General features: G+C 31.2%; 10 protein-coding genes across 10 annotated transcripts; 6 read left to right on the top strand and 4 right to left on the bottom strand.

Annotated features, from left to right (window-relative positions):
- Window positions 1-361: 361 nt before the first annotated feature.
- On the bottom strand, window positions 362-6445 carry FG379_003104 (uncharacterized protein; the record flags this gene model as incomplete). Its single annotated transcript, XM_067328762.1, has 1 exon — window positions 362-6445. The coding sequence occupies one exon, from the start codon at window positions 6443-6445 to the stop codon at window positions 362-364; it is 6084 nt and encodes a 2027-aa protein (XP_067184902.1).
- A 617-nt stretch (window positions 6446-7062) lies between these two features.
- Window positions 7063-7758, top strand: FG379_003102 (OBP33pep like; the record flags this gene model as incomplete). Its single annotated transcript, XM_067328760.1, has 1 exon — window positions 7063-7758. The coding sequence occupies one exon, from the start codon at window positions 7063-7065 to the stop codon at window positions 7756-7758; it is 696 nt and encodes a 231-aa protein (XP_067184900.1).
- A 217-nt stretch (window positions 7759-7975) lies between these two features.
- FG379_003101 (uncharacterized protein) lies at window positions 7976-15118 on the bottom strand (the record flags this gene model as incomplete). The annotated part of the gene is made up of 1 exon (XM_067328759.1): window positions 7976-15118. The coding sequence occupies one exon, from the start codon at window positions 15116-15118 to the stop codon at window positions 7976-7978; it is 7143 nt and encodes a 2380-aa protein (XP_067184899.1).
- An 800-nt stretch (window positions 15119-15918) lies between these two features.
- On the bottom strand, window positions 15919-16626 carry FG379_003100 (MPU1p; the record flags this gene model as incomplete). Its single annotated transcript, XM_067328758.1, has 1 exon — window positions 15919-16626. One exon carries the CDS (start codon window positions 16624-16626, stop codon window positions 15919-15921), a length of 708 nt encoding a protein of 235 aa, XP_067184898.1.
- Window positions 16627-17613: 987 nt separating this feature from the next.
- On the top strand, window positions 17614-19242 carry FG379_003099 (uncharacterized protein; the record flags this gene model as incomplete). The annotated part of the gene is made up of 1 exon (XM_067328757.1): window positions 17614-19242. The coding sequence occupies one exon, from the start codon at window positions 17614-17616 to the stop codon at window positions 19240-19242; it is 1629 nt and encodes a 542-aa protein (XP_067184897.1).
- A 206-nt stretch (window positions 19243-19448) lies between these two features.
- Window positions 19449-20117, bottom strand: FG379_003098 (putative proteasome component; the record flags this gene model as incomplete). The annotated part of the gene is made up of 2 exons (XM_067328756.1): window positions 19449-20063; window positions 20115-20117. 2 exons carry the CDS (start codon window positions 20115-20117, stop codon window positions 19449-19451), a joined length of 618 nt encoding a protein of 205 aa, XP_067184896.1.
- A 318-nt stretch (window positions 20118-20435) lies between these two features.
- Window positions 20436-20735, top strand: FG379_003097 (uncharacterized protein; the record flags this gene model as incomplete). Its single annotated transcript, XM_067328755.1, has 2 exons — window positions 20436-20531; window positions 20610-20735. 2 exons carry the CDS (start codon window positions 20436-20438, stop codon window positions 20733-20735), a joined length of 222 nt encoding a protein of 73 aa, XP_067184895.1.
- A 178-nt stretch (window positions 20736-20913) lies between these two features.
- On the top strand, window positions 20914-21159 carry FG379_003096 (uncharacterized protein; the record flags this gene model as incomplete). Its single annotated transcript, XM_067328754.1, has 1 exon — window positions 20914-21159. The coding sequence occupies one exon, from the start codon at window positions 20914-20916 to the stop codon at window positions 21157-21159; it is 246 nt and encodes an 81-aa protein (XP_067184894.1).
- A 908-nt stretch (window positions 21160-22067) lies between these two features.
- Window positions 22068-22988, top strand: FG379_003095 (uncharacterized protein; the record flags this gene model as incomplete). Its single annotated transcript, XM_067328753.1, has 1 exon — window positions 22068-22988. The coding sequence occupies one exon, from the start codon at window positions 22068-22070 to the stop codon at window positions 22986-22988; it is 921 nt and encodes a 306-aa protein (XP_067184893.1).
- Window positions 22989-23940: 952 nt separating this feature from the next.
- On the top strand, window positions 23941-25452 carry FG379_003094 (uncharacterized protein; the record flags this gene model as incomplete). Its single annotated transcript, XM_067328752.1, has 1 exon — window positions 23941-25452. The coding sequence occupies one exon, from the start codon at window positions 23941-23943 to the stop codon at window positions 25450-25452; it is 1512 nt and encodes a 503-aa protein (XP_067184892.1).
- Between the last annotated feature and the right edge of the window lie 448 nt (window positions 25453-25900).

The following is a 25900-nucleotide window of genomic DNA, read 5'->3' as shown; positions in this document are numbered from 1 at the left end:
GTGTAAATCCATTTCAATCCTGCAAAGTGCATAATTAATAATTAAACAAGGAAGGAAAGTTATGATATTCTATTGATTATAACTTGTACCTATTTGCCTAAAATAACAATAAAACAATTTCTCCCGACAAAAAAATATACTTTTATTTCATCGCTCAATACATTATTAAAGATGTTTTCTTCTTAAAGTTAATAAACTATAAATTAAATAAAATCAGCGGGTATGGTGTACCATCACCATGCAGTCTCGGTTTAAAGTGGAAAAATAATTAAAACGAAATGCATGCATACATGTAGTACATGCAGGGGATGCAAAATATGGAAATAAAAATAATGGCAATGTAAACATTAAAAGTCTAAAGCTAAGATTTAGGAATGACAACTATTCTTTTCTCAGAGGTGTACAAGATTGAAGGTGTTTGGTAATTGCTTTGTAAGTAAGATGACCCGCCTAGGTGCCTGCTTGCTTTGGGATTATTACTATTATCAATGAATTGCTTATTAGATCTGTCTGATTGGATGTAAATACATGGCAGAGGAATGGTGCCAGATTGAGTTGGGATGCATATCCATTTTAGTGTTTTTTTGGAATTTGGGCTTAATATAGTGTAGTTGGAAGTTATACCTTGAGTAAGTAGAGGCAACCATGTAGGCAATGGCTGATTGTCACTTGGGTTGTTTTTATTGGAAATAAGTGAATCCGGGGGATATATTAGCGAGTACTTAATGCTCTGCGGTAAATTGGTATGATTTGTGATGATGGCTTCATAGGTAAATGGGGTTTTTGCATATATAATTCGGTCCGTTTTCGTTTCAAGGGTAATCGGGAAGAACCTTGTATATGGTAATATTAGCGTATTTAGTAGGTTGCTGGACAAATTATAGTGAATTGGTAGTGACTTGAATGACAATTTCATATTCCCAATGTCGCCACAAGCTAGGTTAGATTCGTTATTTGGAACAATTAATTGAAATGGATACAAGATAAAGTTTAGAAATTGCAAATTGCCCCTAAAAAATTGAACCTCGCAGGATAGATTGTATAGCAGCGATATAACAACTTCTGGAGAATATTCGATATTTTCGAGTATTTCACTATTAACCGATTTTCCCTTCTCAGAGAGATAGTAATTATGGAAGTCGTCTTTAGTTATGTTAATTAATATTGAATTAGATTCGTAGCCACCGAGAGTAATTGGAAAATTGTTATCTAGCATACTGAATTTTTTTGGTAATATGAATTTATCAATAAAAATAACATCTTTATATTGCTTATTAAGAATCTCAAACATGATGCAAAATAACTGGTTCATATTATCATTTATGGGAACAATTTTACTTTCAAGTTGATTAAAGTTTAAATTTAGGTAATTAACATTGCCATTTAGGGAATTCATTTCTGGTATTTTCGAGTTAATAGTTACACATTCTCCAATGAACCACTTTCTTGAAATATTCAACTCGTGAATTATTATATTGTTGAGTACACAAGGATTTTGGTCACTACAATCATCTTTATTGGAGTCTATTATTCTGACGTTGATTGTAACTTCATATTCACCATTCTTGTTGATTGACAAGAAAAGCGGTAGTAAAAGTAAAATCTCGCGTGAATTGACTTCATTTGAGCCGTTTCGAACACAAATGTCCTCACTTTCAGGTATTCCGTTTTCGTCCCTCATAATCTTGAAAAATGGGGTCGGAGGGTAGTTATTCTGGTCTCTATCATTTTGTGGGGCAAAAACAAAATTTCCAGAATTTGTAATACTTGTTTCAACACCACTAAAGCGAACCATCTTTTTTTCATTCGCTTTGTTCACGATAAAACCAAATTTATCTTCTTCTGGATTGCTGCCTCTAAATTCAGTCAAAAGTTTATAGTCAATCATAAATCTCGTGTTGTTTAGCGAACTTGAGGAAGAAGAGTATAGCAGGATGTTCTGATTATTGTTGATAACGTTGTTTCTGCAGTTATTTGTATTGTCTAACAGTATCTTGGACTCTGAAAAAATCACTTCCCATTTATTTCCGTCAACTTGTTCATCCGGTATCTTAATGTAACCTAGCTTTGAAGTGGAGTTCTCGTCATTGTCTTGATGGTAGTGACTCGAATAGTCTCTGGGTATCAATTTATTCACATTAAAATTAACCTCGATTGTGAAATTCTCGCTAATGTTACCGGGAAGTCTCAATAGAAGCTCCAGAGGTTTTAGCTCGTTTACTACAGAATTATAGGTTACCTTTTCGATGCTGTCTATTCTGTCTTTTGTTTCAGATAATGCAACATTGAGAGTGTTAAAGGGGGACAAAAGCCAAAGTTTGCATACTTGTTTCAAGGCTTCTATTTGCCTCTGAATACTCAACATCCTCTCGTTCATTTTATCTGTTAACAACATGTTTTTGGTGTTCAATTTGCAAAATATTGGAAGGAAGTAGTATGGAAATCTGATTCTTGAAGTAAAGTAAACTTGGTCAAAAGGGACTTTAAACAGCGGTATTGGGTTAACAACTGTATTTGTGTTGATATCTAAAAAGCCACCTGGAACAACGTTTAGTTTAGGAGTGCTATATATAAGTGTTTTGCTATTGCGTAACCAGCTTCCAAAATTTGAGAAATAAGATAAAGGCGGATTTCTCACACAAAACTGAACATAAGAGTAGTTGTAAATGTACTTTGAGCTTTTTCCTATTGTTTTCTTAAAATCGAAATATTTTATTGAATTTATTGCAAATTTAATATAGTCATTGTCACAAGGCCCAACATGAAAATAAGAAAATAAACCTACTATCATTATTTCAGGAATGTACTCTTTATAGTAGTATCTAGTTAAATTGATGACATCATTATTAATTTGAGTAAAGTCGATTTTATCAATAACACAATCTAGTCTTATTCTTATGTTGAAGTTGTTTTCTTCTTTAAATTCGTATAATTCGAAATTCTTGATTTCAACCTTCAAAATTCCAATGTTGCTTATTAACTCTATTCCCATTTTATCATTAACAAGTTTGTACACAAAGTTGGGAAGGTGATGTATCTCTATTTTTATATTGCTAGGAGAATCAACATCGTATTTAATCGTTGAATATGTGTTATATAAAAAGTGCGTCAATATTACGTTTCTCGAGCAGTTACTGATGCAATCATTCCTCTCCAGAACACGTTCGTTGTCTTTTAAATTAATTATTTTTATGTAAAGCTTTGTAATCCAGTCGTGGAACTCAAATATATCCCTTTTGCATGTAATGTTATTATTAGAATTATTTTCAATATCACATGCAATGATAATGTAACAAAAAAATAATATATAAAAGTGTATCGAATTTTTGTCGGACTTATCATTGTTTTCAATCCATGATTTTTTCGAGTTAATTACAGTTAAAAAGCTGGTTACAACCGAATATATATATTGGTCATCTTGTTTGTTTTTTAAGTTGTAGTTTGTGCCTCCTCCATTATTAACCCCAGAATTCATTATCTTCTTGTTTAGTTTAACTAAGAAATCGTCATCGCCACTTTCACAACTCCAAGAAACCAATCCACACATTTTGGTTAATTCGTTTCTATTGTCCTCTAAACTTAGATTTTGTATTGAAAGACAAGTTATGATTCTTAAGCATATTTTACGAATGAACAACCATGTTCTTGATTTTATGAAGTTGGTTGTGATATGAAAACATGTATTCATAATTTGTTGACTGAGCGTATCCCATACAGAAAGACCTCTTTTTTTACTCATATTTCTAAGTTCTTGAACATTTATTTTTTTAAGCTCTTCTATTTCGGAAAATATGTGTTTTGGTATCATTGCTTTAAAAATAGACTCGTATATACTTAGCGAACAGTTTATATAGTTTTCATCGAATAAATATTCAGCAAATGAGAATGATATCATATAAAAGAATCTGTTCATATAACTTTTTGAACCAAAGTTGTCACTAATGTCGTTTTTAGTTATGTTGACAGTCTCAATGTCATTGCAAACCTCATTTTCATTATTAATGCTATTAATTAAAAGTGATTTCGACTTATTCGGGTAAAAATGTCTATATACAACAGCTGACATGTAAAATAAAGAAATACATCTGTTGAAAAGCGAGTTAGTATAGAGCAATTTTCTGATGTATCTTCTTGCTATTTCACAAGACGCAAGTATTTCACACAACAGATTTTTGTCTTCTATTTGCTTAATGTTAATGTTATCATATCCAATGTAAAGTGAGCTGAATGCACTTAGGTTGCTGAAAAAACCCTTTGGTATATTTGGTTTTTGCTCATATTCGAGAAAAGATTCTGGGGAAGATAGCTCCTCGAAGCAACCCAAAGACACCGGAGAAAGTATCTCCCCTCCTACATCAATGTCCACACTGAAAAAATCTTCGCCATAGTTTTCAGATATTTCAAATAGTTGTTTTCTTGATTTGTGCGAGTACTCGGCTGAAACTTTGTAGAGTTTTGATATGTTTAATAGAATGTCAATTATATTATTATCTTGATTTCGTGAGCTACCAGTCTCAGATTCATTTTTGCCTTGATTTTGCTTCCTAGTAGTGGGAGCACCAGTATAGTCACTTTTATTACTACCAACTGTTGAAGCGGTGGTGGCAGTGACGGCACTATTGGAAGTAAAACCATTTGAAACGGGAGTTTTTATCTTGATCACTATGTTTTGGATAGACTTGGCTATGAAGGACAAAGTGTTTCCGAGATCATCAGCTTCACTACATGACTCGTCCTTTTCACTTTTATTGAAACGAGTAGGAGCATTTTCAACGGAAATTCTGTTGTCAACACAGTCTTCACTATCATTTCCATTGTTATTAGCGTCGCCGTTGCTGTCTAAACTTTTGTAATTGTCACCGTGACCGTTATTTTGTCTCAGACTGTCATCGTTATTACCAAAAGACTTCAAATTACTGCCAGAATTCAAAGAAGTTCTACTGGAGTTTTTTGAATTAACAGAAAGAGGTATTACAGAGGACTCGATCCCATCAGGGTACAAAAGCCTGTCTTTAATAATTTCAGAGTCAAAACTGCTTTTACTGGTTAACAGATCGCTAGATTGCTTATTGATGATATAGAAGAAAAGAATAGAAGCGAGTTTCTGTAGAATCAGTGAGAGCCAAAGAGAAGAAAGAAATGAGAATTTGGTGTGATTTAAACCAAATTCTCTGAGTATTTTCGTGTGAATTTTAAGATGATTCATAGCTTCTCTAATCTCACCATTAATCACGTATATATGATAAAGTCTGATACTGATTATATTACAAAATATGACAAATTGATAAGAAGGGATGTTGGTTTCACTCATAATATTATCCCAGGCAGCAATATATTGTTTGGTAGCGAGTACAAAATTACCACAAAATTCGTTCATAACAGCACTCTTAATGCAGTATCTAATTAATAGAACTTTTGATTGAAGTTGTGTTATATTATGAAACCCATTGCCAGATGAAGTTGACGTAAATGAGTTGTTTTTTGCAGTTCTCTGAATACTAGAGGAGTAACTTACAATGTTACTATTTTTAATTAGACTTAAATTAGATGAATTTGACAGTGAGATATAGGAATTACGTTTAAATCTAGGGGACAAACCACTTTGAACAGTCCCAGTAAAGGAACTGCGGAGTCCAGATGAAGCACTTTTAACTGAAAAACCGTTTATAAAATTCTCACTTGAAGCCGTTATCCCCGCCGTCTGAGCTTTAATTGCAGATTTTCTCCATCTACGTTCATTTTCACTATAGTACGCCTGAGAGGTTTCGTACGCCATCTCCGCTAGTCTTTCTATTCTTATATTAAGCTGTTTCTGATGTTTAAGTCCACATGTTACAAATATCGCTTGTAATTCTGGAAAATGGTTTTTTCTAAAGCACGTTACACACGACTGTGGGTCTCTTGTTCCTGTTGGAAGTATTACAAAAATAAGAACAGAAGGTGGTGATTGTCTTTTTTTTAATATTGCTGAAATTGATCTTATAACATTTATCGCGTCGTTCTCAAGGCTATTTATCTTTTCCTGGTCTTCCATTGATATCACATTGCTACCTTCGTCCATTAGTGGGTACTCTTGCCAGTCGAAACAAAGGATATAAAGTGCCGGAGTGTCGTATCTGACCTTATACATCCAATTCACGCTCAGAATGTCAATCCCTCCAAGTCCGTGACCGGTTCTGCCTCCCAAATACGCAGATGGAGAACTTGAAATCGTTAGTGACGATTTAATTAAGTTTCTAGACGGCGTCACAAAGTTTGATATACTTGGATTTAACAATTCTTTGTGTGTTAAACATTTCAATTCAAGGTACTTGTCGTGGAATAAGCTTGTTTTTGGGCGAAATGAGCTTATACTATTATACAAATCCTCTTGTATGCTTTCTGGAGCGACCAGTGCAATAAGTGGCTTCAAATATCCTTGCCAATCCGGATGAAACCCCTCCATTTCTTATTTGCATGTAAATTATTCTTACTAGGAAAAAAACAAAACACAAACAAACATGTATCTCATATTAGTGTTGCGTATTTAAATACTGTATTATGTATATTTGCAAAACATATACATATATCACACTTGTAAACGTCGTATTTTCCCAACTGCATCAACTTTTCAGAAGTTTCATCAGCGAATCCGTGATAAGTAGTGCTCAAAAGTAAGTCGTTTATTAAAACCGCTCCTGTGTTCTGTAACCTATTTTCCACAATGTAAATACTCAAATTGGAACCGAGTAAATCAAAAAGTTAGCACACAAAAGACGACTACAGCATCTAAAAGCAGACCGAAATTGTTGACAGTTTCTTTCTTATTCCCCCCAAATCGCACTATTTACTACTATGTTATTCAACCTGTGCCTTTCTATCTTTCTCCTTTTAAAAAAATGTATCTATTCCGTAAAAATCCAATAATGTAAATATGTCTTGCCGCGTGTCTTGGCGCCAGCTGGAGTTGCTTAGAGGTATCGTGCTTAAAGTCAATTTAAACGGTAAAGCAAGGCAAGGTGCGCATGCTTTGCTTGATTTTTGGAGATTTGATTCCTTTTGCAATAGGACTTTGTTTGGGGAATGCGAGAAGGGGAAGAGGAGGGAAGAGGGAGTGGTGGAGTAGAGTTGGGTGGTGCTGGCGATGGAATGGGTAATTGTGGTAGTTTTTGCGACGATAATTGCGGAGATAATGGCAGTGATCCGCAAGAATTTTACTTGGTGTTGTCGAATATATCTAAAAGACAGAATTTCGGCACGTTACTGAGAAGTGCATGCGCATTTGGGGTTTCAGAAGTTCTGGTTGTGGGGGAGAGAAAGCTAAGGACTTTCGGTAATAAAGGAACACTTCCGCACCTTAGCATTACGTATTACGACAATTTGAATGAGGCTGTGGAGATAATTAGGGATAATGAGATGGATATTGTTGGAGTCGAGATATGTGAGTATTCAAAACCGATATATCCTCATCCCTTTAGACGTTCAACTGCATTTATATTGGGAAATGAATGGACAGGATTGAGCGACAAATATATTAACGTTTGTGACTATTTGGTTCACATTCCGATGTACGGCTACGGAACGGCATCTTTAAATGTTGCGATTGCCGGTTCCATAGTATTTCAGCACTTTGGAATTTGGGCAAAATATAACGAAAGTAGGAAGGAGGGCTCTAAATACATTTTAAATAATGAGAAGGGGGAAATAAAGGGACGAATACGCCATTATTTGGTGCCCTCTAAACTAGGTAGGTTCTTTTCTAGAAAAAGACTTATTTAATAATTTTTGTGTTATTTTTAGAGCAAAGAGAGATTGAAAGAAAAAGGCAGGAAAGAAGGTATGTTTATAGAATTATCAATATAAACTATTTAAGTCTTAATTATTAGGAAAAAAAGAGTTCAAGAGGAGTACGGTGCAGAACTGAACAGGAACTTAAACCAAAACGGCTAAATTTTATTCTAGTAAAAAAACAAACTCTAAAGTTAAATTTTAATAGTTAATTACGTTTACCCCCAAAAGATAGATGCCTGGTTATGTCTTTGAGTGAATTTTTAATGTTTTGTCTTATATTCTGGTCTTTGCATGTTATACACTCAATCAAGCCGGGCAATACGTTTACAAGCAATTGGTTTAGAGACGATTTTTCGGAAACCGTGTTGTTTTTGTCTTGATTTATATTAATTAAATTATTAAAGTGATTGGTAGTTAGCGAAATTAATTTATATATTTCGTCTATTTTGAGTTGTGGCAGCGGCCTTAATCCACTTTGTAAATCTTCCATTGAAAAGTTCTTAAACATTTTACCTATTCTTACATAAAGTATAGGAAGAATGTCATTACATATTTGAACATCATTTGTATGAGGCAGTGTGTCATAAAACTCAAACAGCCTTTCAATAATGTACATTTCCAGTGTTTGTGCATTTATATTAAAAGATTGATAGTTACAGTTGCTGCCTGCACCATTAGAGTTGTTTAACGATTGAAATTTACTGTTTAAATAACTTTTGCTTGAATTTGAGTTAAAATTGCTCATATTTATATTACTTATAAATTTGTCCAGAGAAGATATTATCTCAATGTAGTACTTTTCTGGAATAATAAGTGTTCTGGCAGTGCTCTCTTTTCCAATATTAAACACGTTATTGTACTGATTATGAAGAGATTGAATTAGATCAAAGGAGATATTTACGGTAAATATATCGAAGTAGAGACACCTCTCATAAATATTACTTGCATTTGAGTTACAAACCGATTTTAAGAATTTATTACTGTATATAAATGACTGTGATTCCATTAAGGATATTATTACGCTTACAGTTAGAGGCCAAAAGTTGTTTCTCATTTTAACATTAAATTCACAAATAATGCCACTATCAATGACTTTTTCACCGTCTAGTACGGCTAGAAACACTAACCAATCTTGGATCATTATGAGTAGTGCTTCTTTCGCAACAATCCAAATTCCCGTTGTTTCCGCAACATTTTCGTAAATGTCTATAGATATTATACTCAACAATTTATTAAATATATATGGAAGCGTCTCCAGTAACTGAGAAACCAAAGACTCTCGGTTGATTAGTATTTTTCTGATGAAATTGCAAACATAGTTTTTGTCAATATTCTGATTACATTGACTTATCTTATTGATTGCATCTATGATCGTATTTCTGCAGAATCCAACCAACAACGATATGGTTTTGCAAGACAAACCTATTTTACATGTGTCCTTGAACAGTTCAGCGTGTACTATTAGGGAATCAGTTATAACTTTAATTATATTTGGAATTAGATACCTTAAATTATGTAGTTGATTTAAAGTCGAGTCTTCCGTGTGAATATTATCCTTATCGTCACACACTGAGCTATAGTATTCAACTATTACAGCGGGTAGAACATTCAGATAGTACTGCATGGCCTCCAGTCCCATGGTTTGCACCGTGGTTATAAATCTTATATTTGTGTTTATTCCAGAAGAGAGGAAGTCGTTGCTGCTCTTGATAGAACACATGTAAGATAGATTCTTCTCACTCTTACCTCCACCTTTATCATTGTCACCTGCGACAATGGTGTTACCAACAATACTTTCCTTGCACTTGTTGTAATAACTGAAGCTCGTTCCATTGTAATAGTATTTATTTGGATACCTTATGTTTCTAAGAAGATGAACTACATTTGGACTCCGAATCCTATCAATCCCACAGTTATTATCTTTATTGCTACTATTTCCATTGTCAGAAAAATCATGTTTACGAATCAGACCAGGCAAAACATTCAGCAAAGATACGTTTCTCAGGTTTTTGTAGTAATTTTTGTGAATAAAATCACTGTTGTTATAATTTTCAATAAAGACTAAATTACTGCTGTTTATAGAAGACAAACCACGATCTTTGTCGTAATTTACAAGTTTTGGAATGAACAAGTCACTTATATTGGCATTCACATTATTTTCAAAAAAACCCTTTCCCCAAATGTATTTGTATATTGAAAATATATCATTTTGATCCTTGTTTGTTTCGTTGCCATTTTCAATGGTTTTGCCAGCGTTCTCAATTGGAATTGTATTGTGGATGAATGTATTAGTTGAAGTTATAACAACAATAATCATATCCAATAAACAAAATATACTGTCGTGTGAACTTTTAAATTTAGTGTAAGTTTCCATATTGTCGTCATCTTTATTCGTTATTAAGTTGATGATATCAACAACAGTCTGCAATATTGTCTCTGCTAATTTGTCAGACAAGTAATACTTGGCCAATTTATTCACATATAGATTATAATTTCTATACATTATTGCTCTCATTTCTTTTTCTTTAAATTCTTCATTTGCCTGATCATAAACAAACTCTTTCTTGTTGATGTATTCTTCAGCCTTTTTCAATCTATTAAGAGTATCGTAACTTTGAAACAACAAACATTTGACTAAATTGGAGTATATTTCCATAGTTCTATCCCATAATTCATTGTTTTTGTTTTTTAATGAAACACATATTAACTCATACAAAACCTTTACTGATACTATTTGCACCTCCTTACCTATATCGACCACATTTCCGTTGTTTTCACTGTAATTTTTCTGAACTAGTATTATTGGTGAAATAATGTCAATAAGAAAGAGTGAGCACTCATAATAAATATTGTTGTTACAAGTATTACTTAGTGAAAGTTCTTTTATTATTCTTAGTGTTCCGTCAATTGTTATTCCAAGCGTTTCTTCCCAAGACTGATTATACTGTTTTTTGTTTAGAACACTTGAAAAAGAACATGATAATTGGCTATCATGATCACGATCATGTTCACTAAAATTCTTATCAGTTTCACTATTAGAGTCGCTATTTTCATTAACAGTGTTGGAATTACAAAGGTGATTGTTCCTGTCCCTTTGATTGTTGTATTTAATTAATTCCTGCTCAAATTCAAAGTCTAAAGAATTATCAAATAAATCATGGTTCAAGTTCCCATCTGTTTTGCCACTTCTAAAGGCGTGAATGGAATTTAAATACTGATTATAGCTTTCAACCAACACGTTTTGAAGTGTTCTTTTAATTATTACCTGCAGCAAATCGTTCCTTATTACATTTTTGTAGTGCTTAATTAAAGTTGTATAAAGACTCTTTAATGCACAGTTTCTTGTCTCTTGTCTTGAATCCTTACATAAATCCTCCAATTGAAGTATAATATTTAACCATATTATATCTATGTGAACATAATTTGACAAAAATATATTTTTATCACTATTTCTGTAAATGACAATATTTTTTTTGCTTAATATAATGTCGTAATTACTATGCGCAAAATTGTCATAATAATATACACTTCCACCCTCTGAACTTGGTGGTTCATATAGGACTAATTTTGTACCAATTAGATCAGTGAGTTTCCAGAGCAAACTCACTGCTTGAAACGCAATATTGTCAATAGAGGAATTCATCCTCCCAAATACTGCTATTGACTCTATTAATATATTCCAGGAAGAAGATATAAATTTGCTGTTGCTTATTTCAGTTTCATCACACAAAAATTCAATTAACAAGAACAACGATTGAAATAAGTCGATATCCTCATCGACATTATTTTTATCATCTTTACTTTCATTTATAAGTGGTAAGCAATAGTCCAAATTTAATTCCTGTTTATTTGTCAGATCGTCGTAATTTAAATACTTAATGTGATTATGATACTTATTCTCAATTATGCTATTAATGAAAACTACCATTAGTATCCAAGTTGATTCGTCCAATTTTGGTATTACTGAACATAGTATAGAATACAAAGATCTGACCAGTATTGTGTTATAGATTGGAAAAGAGTTCGCAAACATCAAATAGGGGTTTAATAATGATGTTTGAATATTATTGTTGCTCGCTTGAAGGTTTTCATTGTCCTTGTCTATGTAAACAAATATTGTAGTTATAGTTACAGACAAAAAATTCATTATGCTGTTAAAAACTTGCATAATCTTTTCCCTATTGTCTTCCAAAACACTATTTAAAGAGGCCCTTTTTATATCGGTTGTTCCACTTGTTGATATATCTTTAGCCATTTCACATTGTGAATTTTTTGCTGTATCAATCGATTCAGTATTTATATCACCGTTATTTAACTTTATTATGTTATACAACAACGGAATAATTCTGTCGTTCCATATTGGAATGAATAATTCATAACTCATTTGGTCATAAATACATTTAATTATGTTACTAAGTGTTGTGAGTAAGTATTCAATTGTTCTTATTTCAAAATTATGTTTATTTATATTGTAATTTAACTCTTGATAAATCCCCTTTATTATACTATATATTGAGTCTTGTGATAGTTTCTTAATTTGCTCACTTAAAAAAACCTGATGTGAAACTCGGAGTATTGTTGACTCTGCAACTAATGTTTTAGTTAAATGTTCTACGTCCAATTTTTCATCTTTAACCTTGAAGTCGAACTCAAAAACTTCCGGTTCACCGGTGTTTGAATCCGGGGATGAAAAACTAATTTTTACTGCTTGTTCAGAATTTCCAAATAATACATCTCCAGTATCCCCACTATTTACATTAGTCTTTATCTTTGAACCAAGTCCAATGTCTATTATTTTGTCTATATATTCCATATATCTAAACAAAAATTGCCAACATGTTTCATCCAAATATTCACAATATTGATGACATATTGAAAAATAACACTTGTACAGTGAAAATATTTTTTCTATTAATATCGGTTCAGATAAAATTTTTACTTCAACTAGTTGACTATTATTGTAATAAACCTGCATCGATTCATATATTATATTTAGTATATTGTTTAACCTTAATTTTGGGCATGTTATGCTCGAAATTTTGTATAAAAATGTGATTATTCTGTATATATAGTAACGTAATAGATGATAATTCATACATTGCTTAAGTAACTGGTATAAAGGATCCCAAACATTTACGATTATATTTTCAAAGTCACTTTTTATTTCTTCTTTATCGCATATTTGATTTAAACATGAAGTTAAATTTACAATTATGTCAAATATTAATAGTGAAATTTCAATAGGTTTAAGCGAAACTAGCACAACTGAATATATTGAGGAACAATATTGTGCATTTAGATTGATATTATCATAACAATCGGCATTATTGATGTCATTGCTGCCGTTATTGGAGTTGCAGTTTCTCTTATTTTCAGTTCTGAGGCCACCATTTTCACCTAGATTATATGAAGATTCTCTGTTTAAAACATTGTTCTGCACAACACGGTTTGATGAAGACGAACTTCCATTGTATTTTGAAATATGATAAATCCGATCATCCTCCATAATAATATCAATAAGGCGTAAATTTCTTTCGTTGTTTTTTTTCGAACTAGCAATTATAAAATACCCACATTCAATATTCGTATTATTTTGTTGTGGAAGTAGAATACTTGGAAGATTGATTTTTTCATTTAAAAAGGAAGGAACTGAAAGATTAAATGTGTTTTCGTTAGACTGAAGCAATTCAAGTTGATCACTTAGATGTAATAAAATTTGGTTTAAAGTGTCAATTATATTATTTAGAAGATTTTCTGATTTAAACTCGCAATTTAACAGTGAATTTGAGGAATGACAGTAGTTTTTAATGTTGATATTGCCTATTATTAAAAGAATATCTGGATTTTGTATAATCTCACCAAACATCTCCAAAATACATTGCAATGACCAACTTGGAATATTTGATATGTTATCCACAGATATAGTCTTTATGAAACTCAAAATGATATTGCATATACAATCTTTTATATATGGGCCATTAAAATTTTTGCATACATTATATTCTAATATCTTGATGAACAGTCTGATATATCTCGCAAACATTACAAAATCGTACATGCTTTGCGACATATTAGTATTTAATTCCTTACATGAGTTTTGTATGCATCTCGTTAAAGATGGAAATAATACGTTGTTAATTAGACTCTTCAGATCATTATTGTTTTCAAGCAACAAATTTATATTATAATTGCTCAAATTACCTACGTTATTTTGGTCCAAAATTTCATTCCATATGTCTAAACAAATACTTGGAGGTATTGTTATTCCGCCTCTAAGCAGCGAAAGTGGTGTTAAATCACTGTCGTCTTGGATTTGGAGGGATTTATTTTGAGTTTCTTGCACGTATTTGGTATTTGAAACCAGCATAACGTTCTCAACAACCTGTTTATCAATCATAATTGAAATATCTTTAATTAGTAATAATGCAACCACAAACGACTCTTCATTTTCATTCTCTATTTTTTCTGTAATTTTTACTTCATTTATCTCTTTTACAATTCCATTTATTTGATCTGAGGAGTTTTCAATACTATTTAAGTGAATGTAATCAAGTGAAAGATTTACTAATTGTCTTATGGCGAGATGTGACATTTGAGCAAGTTGATAGTAACCGGATATATTGAAAAAAGAAGATATTATGCTAACCAAAAGAGTTATCATAACTTCATTAAATTCTATTATTTCTGGATTTAGAAACAATAAAGATGTTTGTATAACTTTAAGCAATATCTGCTCTTTCTCGCTATTAGAACAACTTAATACAGAGTTACTACGACTACCTCCACCACTACTGCTTACAATATTACCACTTGTATTACCTCCAGAAACGAAAGTATTCTTGCCCTTAATATTGTTATTTGAATTGTTTCTGCCCACATTACCGTTATAACCAATATTAAAATTATAGTAATAATTGAAGTTACCATTGGAATTCTTGTTTTTAACCTTCATTGAATTAGTAACTTTAAGAGAAACCTCATTTAACACCGCCAATATTGTTATCTTGTGAAAAGTATCCAACAAACCAGGAATTAATATTTGTTGCAAACAGTTTATACCTAAAATAAAAAGCTGTGTGCCATCTGAGTAGTTTATAGAAGTTATTATTGCTTCTCTACATGCAGAGCAGACATCCGTTATTGGAAAATGCTTAAAATGATTTTTGTTATCTTCCTCATTTGTTTTTTGTATTACATCTCTATAGTGTCTGAAACTAATCAGTGCTTTCTCACATATTGACTTTATGTGGGATAAATTACTATTGTTACATGGAACACATATTGCTCTTAATTCTCCTTCTATGTTTGGACATCTTAATCTCGTTTTCTTGTTTTTATTGTTTTTCATACCAACTATTTTCAATTACTTACTTTATCTTGTATTTACTGCATTAAAAATGTTTTGCATATAACATTGAACGAATATGGTACCCTTATATCCTACATTAATTAGATACGCAAATATGATTATAATATATTTTAGTTTTATTCCATAAAAGAAACAAAGGCCATTAATTTTTCGTTTACATAAAATCATTACTTTAAAACAATGGCGCCATAAATTGTGAATTACCCTTTTTTTATATTTTACATGCATCGTTCTTTTTTTTAATCGTCAAAGTTACATGCAGTTTTCAAATGCTTTTTTATTTAGCTACACGTAAATGGGACAAAAAAAAGAAAAAAAGCAGGGGATATGTCTTAAAAAGAGAACTTCCACAGCGTCTTCACGAATATGACTCATGAAAAGTGGGAAAGATTAATAGGTAAAGTATGCTATGAAAATATTGAAGATAGACTTAAATATTTACGTGTAACACGAGTGAATAACCTCACATACGCATCAAATATAGCTATTATCTCTAGTTTTCTCACCTTTGTTTAGTAAATGCAAGTAAAAAAATATCCGAAAGCCGTATAGATATCTTAGATAAAGCATTTGATTAATTATGATATCGAAAGTACAGAAGTATTTGACTATTAAAAAAGAAATAAAAGTTCAACCAGTTAAAGTCACGTAATCTATTAAACATATATACTTCGAGAATAGTAATACACCCAAATAAAGAAAAAAATCGTGATATGATTAGTAAGAAGTCATTTGTTATCCTTCAAATATAACATAAGAAACCAACTTTCAAGCAAAAATTAATCGATTTTTCTTTTTGAATGTTTTCTACTCTCCGCTTTATTGCTCTCTGAAATAGTAGAACAGTATTTAAAAATTATAATTTGCATTAATGGTATCGTATTTAGTAAAGCTGATATTACATTTGTAAGGAGAAGAATATTATTTGATTTAGATTCGCTGAAAAGAACGGTAGCAACTCTAGACCATGAACCACCGGTAAGGAGGAAAAATGAAATGAAAGAAAGTTGTCCAGTACTACTTTCAATATAACATTTAACAATTTGGGGAACTCTTGATAAAACAACAAAAATGAGTGGCGAGATTGATAGATACTTCAGTACACTAATATTTATTAGATTTTGGTAAAGAGCTGCAATAAGCAGTGTAATTGAAGTCAAATAGAAAATGTGACTAAATTTGATGCCATTTTTGTTTTTCTCATCTTTTGAATATCTTATACATAATATTAATATTGCTAAGTTTTGCAATCCAATAAATGCACTGTCTGCCCATAATAGCCATGGTACATTAAATCGAAAATTTGAAAAAGAATATATACATGATGAAAGTATTTCTATATATATTCCAAAACTGCTTATTCCTTTGGTGCTTTTTGATCTAAGTATTTTAATTATTTGTGGTATTTTAACAATTCCTGAACCGACTATTATAAGGTAACTGATAAGTTTAATAAATAAATCAATATATATTTGATCCAAAAACATATTCACTATGTCTCGATTTCCCACTATTTATTTTTCAACTTTTATTCTGTGAACTTGAAATATTGTACAATATAAATGTATATATATCACTTTAAACAGGATATAAATGCAATTATTAAATTCAATTTTATCAAATGTACCGAGTCCTTTCTTCACCCTGATATTCCTTCCTTTATATTATAAAATCTGGCTTTGTTAATACATGTTTAACTAGGTTTGGCGGCAATACGATTTTTTAAACCAAAAAGAATTTACAGAGATAGCGCCATTTTGTGTGTTTTTTCAACGGCTTTTTAAAGTGCAAATATATAGATTAAATGGAGAATAACTTTGTACTGTGATTATTTATATTTTGTGGACAAAGTGTTTGATTTTTTCATATGTTTGATAAGTATAACCGTTCCTCCTCCTTTCCCGTATCGAATTGATTGCTTAAGGCTAACTAAAAATTTAGGTGTACGGTAAATTTTCCGTGTATTAGAGTTTTGTTACATGAAATATCTATATTATTAGGAAATACACACAATGAGCTTTAAAAAAGGGTGCATAATGTTGCTTGTTTTTGGATTTTTGGTATATATGTTAGGGATATAGTACTAAACTAGATATTAATTTGCGACGAAATATTTATGTATTATTAAATGTAGGAGAATACGAGTATTAATTTGTCATTTAATGTGATCTTTTTTAAGAAAAGAGTATATTTTGGTTTATGGATAACAAGTACACTCATTTCCCCAGGTAATCTATTAAATTTTAAGTCGAAGAATCAGCACTTTTTTTGTCTGTTAGTTCAGTTTGGTCTTTAAAATATTCTCGTTTTAGAAGAAATAATACAAAGGTGAACAATAATTTAATTGCAGCTTAACTTTTTTTACTCATTTGCATGCATGGAATTTAATTGAATTATCAATTTATTATAAATAAATTGCAACTACATTTTTTTTGTTGTGATTGAAAATAAGCAAACTAAAAATTCATAAGGTGATGGAGGAAAAAAAAACTACTTTAACGCCGGAAAAACTCCATACTGAAGCTCAGATAACTATTCCTGTTGTTAATATTAAGAAAAGTGAACACTTAGAAACTGAGGACCAAACAACAACAAGTAAAATAATCAAATTGCCATCAATTAAGAGTATGACTGAGGCGAAAAAAATATCAGAAAGTGCGACTGCAGACATTAAACATTCTGAAGCTACATCAGAAACAAGTAACTCATCTTCGTCTTCTTCACCTTCTCCACCTTCCACAAGTGGTTCCTCACCTCCTCCCCAACCTTCCCCTTCACCTTCCACAAGTGGTTCCTCACCTCCTCCCCAACCTTCCCCTTCACCTTCCACAAGTGGTTCCTCACCTTCTGCACCTCCGTCTTCCACAAATAGTACCTCACTTTCTTCAAGCTTCTCTCCGGGGTCTAAGAGTGGCTCTTCAACCTCTACAGTTGATTCACAACAAAAAAATAGTCAGAGTTCAGATAAAAATGTATATACAGATAAAGTAAAAGAGTCAAATAAAACAGTTGGTATAAAGAAAGAAGGCGATAACTATGATAAGTATTCAAAATTTAATGTTTACCACAATACTTCAAGCACTGAATTGAATTTAACTGGGGGAAAGTTAAATACGAGAAGAGGTTTTGAGAGTGAAAAATATTCAATGATAGAATCAGAATTAGATTCAAGATTTCCAGAACTTGGAGATACATTTACGGAAAAGGGGGTTCCAGAAGTAAAAATGGCATTTATATTTACACTTATATGTTTAATTATTGTCATAGGATTTTCAATAAGAAAGTATCGCAAATTGAAGAAAGCAGGAGAACAAGTTAGAAATGTAACTAATACGGTTTTTCCAGTAAAGATAGTAAGCCTGTATTTATACATATTTTTGGGTTTCCCATTGAGTGTATTGATGCAGTTTTTATCTTGTATCTCGCCACTTGGATTTGGAATGTATAATGTTGTACAAACAATATACCAAGGTACGAGCTACATTTGGTTATGGGATCTATTTGTTGAGTATTTTGGAGGTTCAGAACAAATTGTAACAGCAATAAGAAGAACTGGACCTTATTATTTGTGGAAAGTACCACCGTTTATGTTAACTACTGGTGGTGAAACATATTTTCAACCAAAAACACTTATTGTAAGTTATATATTAGTTTTTCAATATCTTTTTGTGAATGTTGTTGTTGGAATTATAAATGTAACACATCCATCTAAAGCTATATTTTTTAATATTTTGCATATCATATCACTAACTATTGCAGTATATGGCATCATGTTAGTTTACTGGCCCAGTAAAGATGCTCTTCTACCTTATCAGGGTGGTTGGAAGTTTGGTATGCTTTTGTTGCAGTCCCTGTCTATAGTTGTAATAGATTCTGTGATAAGGCTCGCAAAGTATGAAAATAGAGAGTACAATTCAATTGTTTATAAGTTATATTGGAGAATGATGTTAGTTTGTGGTATATCAACAATTTGCACTTTGGCAGCGGTTGCAATAGTAGATTCGAGGGAAATATACAAAATATACAATCTCCCTCCACCGATTAAAATCACAGAAAGTTCTGAACGAAATAATCAGGAAAACAAAGCTATGCTTGCTACGTAAATGAGGCCGGTTATATAATACACATTAGTAAAATAAAACAATTTAACATAAATGACGTGACAAAGTTATTCATTTAAATAGTTCTATATTAGGAGATACAAATATTTATATTATTTTTTCTCTTTTTTTTGTTAAGCTTACATAAAAATTGTTTTTACTCTAATTTATCCTACTTTTAAATATAGTGTATAACTAGATTTACAAAATTAATCTAGTCTTGTATAAAGTGTCTTTGTTGTAAGTTTCTTTGGTGTTAAAAGGTAAACCTTCACACCCCACCCAGAAAATGCATCCCTATCAACACCTGAAAGTATGCACTGGGATGCAATTTCCATTAATTCATCAGGTTCTAAATCAGGCCTGTAATATGATTCACATATACCAAAAAGTTGATTATCCGCAGTACCTGATATTGCAAATTCATTGCAAACGGAAAGACAACCAATAAGATCAAATGCTGCAATGTAAGGAACATTATCAGCATCCAATCCAGCAACTATTGGTTCAACAAAGTACGGGCTAAATCTTCTACCATATAAAATTGAAGCCGTCATGTGGCTTAAAGCTTTAACACCAATTTCACGCTCCTCACGAAGATGATAAAGATTTGTTTTAAACTTTATTAAGCTAGTCATTGTATTTATATCTGTAGCAAGTCCAGAAAATCCTATAAGCGTCTTGGAGCTAGGTCTTATTATTTTATCGAAATTAGTTGCTATTGTTCTGTATTGGTTAGAACCAAGCCTCATATCTGTAGCAAAAGCTACACACTCTTTCCCCTTCATAGCCAGTATGGAACCTCCATTATAACTTAAAATCGACTAAAATCACAAGTTATTCCTTGCACTCAACGATATCTTACTCAAACTTACCATTTTTTCTAAATGGTCCTCTTAATTTCCTCTAGGCTTTCCCTATTATTGTAAAAAATGTTGACAAAAAAAAGCGAATATGTCCAACCACAGTGGTATTAAGTGTAATATAACACAAAAATAAGAGAATTTCGTTAAAAAAAATATTCGCTTGTCTTCGTTTTATGGTTTTTTCTATTACAGTTATCTTTGGGTTTCAAGCCACAGGCCCCTCATAAGCTATAACCCCTCTGTAAAAAAAATCAATACCATATGTAAACTTAAGTTACCGCCGATGGTGGCGGTAAAAAATTGTGACAATATTGATTGAAATGGGAGTAAATGGAAATAAGTATTGATAAATATAATGGAGAAGGAGTTAAAAGGAAAGGAAGTATTAATAAAAAAACATCTTATTGCAGAAATCTATCTTTAACTGTAATTTTATTTTGAGAAAAAACAGTTTTTACCTTCATTTAACACTTTTTTGGATTTTTATTAACCTTAAATATGAAGTGGTGTGTGAAAGAGGGTGGAGGAAAGAAGAGGAATAAAAATATCAAAAATCTGGTTTTTAACTTAAGTGAAGTGGGTGAGAAATGGACTCCAAGGAAGATAACAATAGAATTAATTACTATCTGAATTGTGGTTTTGGTGAGGCCTTGAGTTGTGGGTTAACACACTAATTAATGACTCCAATTGACATAAAAAAATGCAGAATTCAGATGAACCCAGGAAGGTATAAAGGTCTAGTAAGTGGCCTGAGATTAGTAACCTGTGAGAATTGTTAGGACTAAAATTAAGGCTTATTCCAACTTCAATGGGATATTCTGTTCGAGGTACGTTAAAATATGGATTATATGAATACTTTAAGAACATATATTATGAAAAATATGAATTAAAAAAAATTAATACCCAAAATGGAAGGGTTTGTGTGGTTGGGAGCTTCTGCATTGGCAGAGTTTCTAGCAGATATTGCTTTATGCCCAATGGAAATGTAAAAGTTGAAAATTCAGGTATTGGATCAATCAAAGCTGTGACAAGGATCATTTATTACATGCATTAAAAAACATTTATAAATTTAGGTGTGAAGAAAAATTTCTTTTTGGAAGCCTAAAGCCTTTGTGGCCAAGATAAATTTCATATACAATGGCAAAGTTTTACTTTTTTGAAAGTATTGTTAATTTTATGTACAACGGTGTGCTTAGAAAATTAAAAAAAGTTATAGCACGAATTCGAAACTGGGTGTGACGTTCTATTCTTGTTATTTATCTGGGATTATTTGCGCTTTTGTTCCTCACCCAGCCGACACAATAATAACGCAATTAGGTATAAGTACTAAAAACAGGAAATATAAAGGTAACAGGAGCATTTAAAGTATTGCAAAATAAATAAGCGTTAACAACTTATTTACAAGAGATTTAGGTACTAGAATGATTATGATTGGGACTTTAACGGGATTGCAGTGGTGGGTATACGACGTATTTAGTAGTACAATGGATTTTGAAGCTACTGGAAGAAAAATAGAAAATTTAAGGTAGTTAATGCAGATAGCACTCTAAATTTCAATTCTATATACTATTAATTATAAGGTTATCAATTATTTTATAATTTTTTTGTTTTCCATGTCATGCATTTTTAGTCATTGCATGCATTCTAGTCTGCCATTTTATTTTAAAATAATTATTTCCAAACATTAGTTTTGCCGCACCAAATAATTAATATTTTATAAGATTTAGTTGTGTGGATATTTGAGTCTTTATGTACATTTTATTTACGTTTCGTAGTATCATATTTTCATGTACTTATTAAACAAACAAATTTAAGTTGCAGCTTGAAAGCGAAACATATAGAAAAATAAACTCAAAGTGGTTCTTACTTATACAATATTGTATAAGGTAGAATATTTTAAATTTCGAATATTTAGAATACATATATACTAAATAACTTTAAGATATTTTATATTTAATACTAATGGGTAAGAGAAATAAAGAAGAAATAGATGATGATGAAAGTGGAAAGGAAGAGGTATTAGATACAAAAGACAAGAAAACGAGGCCTTCCAGAACAATATCTAAAAAAAAAGTTGATTATTCAGAGTATGAGGATGATTTTGAGAGTGATTTTAGCGACGATTATGATGTTAGTGGGGGTGATAATAGTTCAGATGTAGACATAGATGATGATACTGGATATTCAGATAAAGGAAACAAGAGAAAAAGTACTAAAAAAAGTGAAAAGAACAGTAAAAGTGCAAAGAGGGGTGGAAAGCCTAAAAAGAGTAAGGGAGAAGACGAAGATGATGAGGAAGATTTTAAGGTGGAAAATGACGATGATGTTGATGAAGATAATGAAACCGAAGAAGATATGGATGACTTAGAGGATGAGTTCGAAGGTTCGAAAGGAGGAAAAAAGTCAACAGGAAAAAACGAAAAAGCAGTTAAAAAAAAACCAGCAGCACCTAAGAATCTAACAAAGAGAAATGTAGTTATGAATAATGGTGATGGAAATAATGTGAGTGAGGTTATATATAATTACATGAAGGATCAAAACAGGCCTTATTCAATTCAGAATGTTGTGGATAACTTACATAATGCTTATTCAAAAAAACAAGTTACAGATGAGATGGATAGATTAACTTTGGAAGGAAGATTTATATGTAAAGAATATGGAAAGCAAAAAGTATATCTATTTGAACAAAGCCAACACAAGGAGCTTAATAAAGATGAAATAGAAGAGTTGGATAAACAAATATCAATACACGAGTCTGAGTTGAATGATTTAGAGGCTAAACTTAAACAACTTAAACAAGAAACGAGAAACATTACAGTTCCACTTCCAATAGAAGTGTTGGAGGAAAAGATAGCCGGTGAAACTAAAAAGGTGAGTTATTAATTGTGATATTAGACGTTCAAATATTCTAATTAACGCATAAATGTTTATATTAGAATGATCAATTAAAGGCGGAGATAGAAAATAAGGAAAAACTATTAGGTGATAACTGTGAAGTAATTCCGACAGAACAAATTAATAAACTGAAAAATGAATTACAAAAAAAGACTGTAAGTTAATATAAAAACACTTGTATTAACATCATAATAAAGTGACAATTTAATATTAGATGAAAATAAAGAAGTACAAATCTATATGCAAGACCGTATTAGATACTTTTTCGGAATCGATGGAAAAAAAGGTAAGTATTCGTAATAGTAAGAATTCAAGTGATTAATTCATTTGACTAAACCAATAAATGACACAAAAATCCAAAAAAACGATCATATGTTCTTTTCTACCTAGACGAGTGATTTGATAGAGGAAATTGGAATAGAAATGATATGACAAATAACTATTTTCAAGGAACGGATTTCCGAAAAGTAATACATGAAAGTGTATGAGCCAAAATAATTAATCTTGATTAATATATTGTTAAAGGATGAAATGACATTTAAAGGTGACAAAAAGGTGGCACAATTATAATTATTTGGTAACATCCTCTCCCCTCGCCCAAATATCTCAAATATGGGGGTGGAGGAGGGTATGGTGGCATCGCACCTGTTGCCGGTCTCGTTATTCTTGAATATGAATATGAATAGTTGTAAGGGTAATTTGAATATGGTGAATATGCATATGGATACTGGTATGTAAACGAATAGGGATATTGGTACGGATAAGGATAAGGATATGGATAATATACTGGTTGTTCTACCAACACGGGCNNCCCCCCCCCCCCCACAATGCAGAGGTTATAGAACCATTGGTGTTTAAAATAAAAAAGTATTAGAATGAAAATAATGACACTAATATTCAAAAATAAAGTTGTACCATATTATTGATTCAATATGAGAAGATGATTTGGAGAAACAAAAAATTTCTAATATGCGGTTTTGATCAGGAAGAGAGTAATATAATAAGGGTAGATTACATTGAAAAATATTCTGGAGAATTAATAACAGTTTCAGGCAATGATGAAATTAAGGATAATGAAGTAAACTATGTTGTATGTAATTATTCTGATGGATACATACACAGAGTTCCGAATCTGAATTATAACAAATTAAGAACACCTTTTTGGCTTTGGCTATCAGTTAAGGACCAATGGAATTATTCATTGGATTGGCACCCTTTTTTCAGACCAAATAGTAAATTTACATACAATTTGTTCAGTGGCATTAGAATATATATATTGGGGTTTACGCCAACAATTAAAGGTTTTACTGAGGAATGCCCAGTATTTATAAGAGATATTTATGATATGGGAATTTTGTCATCATTTATAGAAACACAAATGGGTGGGACAGTTGAGAATATAGGGGTAAAAAGTGGTAAAGACTTTCAACTATCTACAGATGATATGTACAGTAAGGATAATAGTGAACGTATAGTCTTGGTTTGTAATAAGGATTACAATCCCTGTGATAGCAACAATGATAGTGATGACGGTAGTTGTTATATACATAAAAGAAACCATGTTAACTTAAATACCAAAGATAATTCTTTAAATATTATGAATGAAATAAGAGTAAGGAAAGAAAAAGGATATCAAATATTAACCATAAATTGGTTATTTGATTGCTATGAAGAAGGGAGATTATTGAATTATAGAAACTACATATTTAAATATGAGGAAGAGATCAACATAAACAACTCACACAATGGGGATAATATTGTTGATAATAAGAAAAATAACGTGAAAAATGAATTAAGAGTAGTTGTTACTCACCTGACATATTTGAATTACAAAGACATAATGAGAAATATAGTGCTAGAGTGCGAAGATGAGGAAGAGTTGAATATAGTTATTGAACGTCCAAGCAAAATAATCATAAGATACATTCAAGAGGGTATTAACTTGGATGAAATGTGTAGTGAGCACAACGCAATAACAATAATAGTATTTAACGACACTACAGAAGAACAAGAATTTTGGTACGACTTGTTAAATGGCTTAACAGAAAGTGTTGAATTCAACGTAAATTTAATATCCAATGAAAAAAAAGCAATTGTAAAAAATTTTATTCAGAAGATAAGAATAATAAATAATCCAAATGATTTTTTTTCTTATTTTGATTCCAAAAGAAAGAACATAAATAAAGAAAGCAATAATTCGTTGTCATCTTTTGGTTACGGGGTTGGCTTCTCAATTCCAAGGTTTATAGATGACTTATTGAGGCTAAAAACTGAAATATTAGACACAGTTCTAGATATGACAGATCTAGATAGTATCACAGGTTTAAGTGGTTTTGTTGAATATGCTGATGACGATACCCTAGATATAGTCAAGTATAACAAAAACAAAGCTGTTAAGAAATTCAATAACATAGAAGAAGAGTTTAAGAGTATTAATAACGAAATTGTTTGATAATTATATAAAGTTGGAGTATATTAAGTATGTTTGACGTAAATTATTGTACATAAAAAAATTAGAAATAAGTTACTATGATAATAAACATGATTTCTTAAATATCCTGTTCCTATGTTAATTTGGTTACTAAAACACGTTATAATACGATTAATTAGGTTTAATTATGACAACTATAGTGTTAGATTTACCACTTTATTGCTATTACTACTAATATATGACAACACGTGTAAATTAGTGTAAAAACAATGCATGCATGCATTAAAAAATGTTTGTGGACAACAATTTCGTGTTAAATATTAGTAATAAAATTAAACCATCAAAATTATGTGTTTAAGATCATTGTATTCAAATCAGTTTTTCCATTTTTAAATAGATTTTTTTGTTAAAAGAAAACAATTTTTTTAAAAATTATATAATTTGTAGTGCAGTATTTTTTTGTTTAGTA

The sequence above is a fragment of the Cryptosporidium bovis genome, assembly GCF_009768925.1.
Source record: "Cryptosporidium bovis isolate 45015 chromosome Unknown contig_6, whole genome shotgun sequence".
Lineage (NCBI taxonomy): Eukaryota > Apicomplexa > Conoidasida > Eucoccidiorida > Cryptosporidiidae > Cryptosporidium > Cryptosporidium bovis.
The sequence above is the reverse complement of the archived record's forward strand: the minus strand, read 5'-3'. Positions and strand labels throughout refer to the sequence as shown.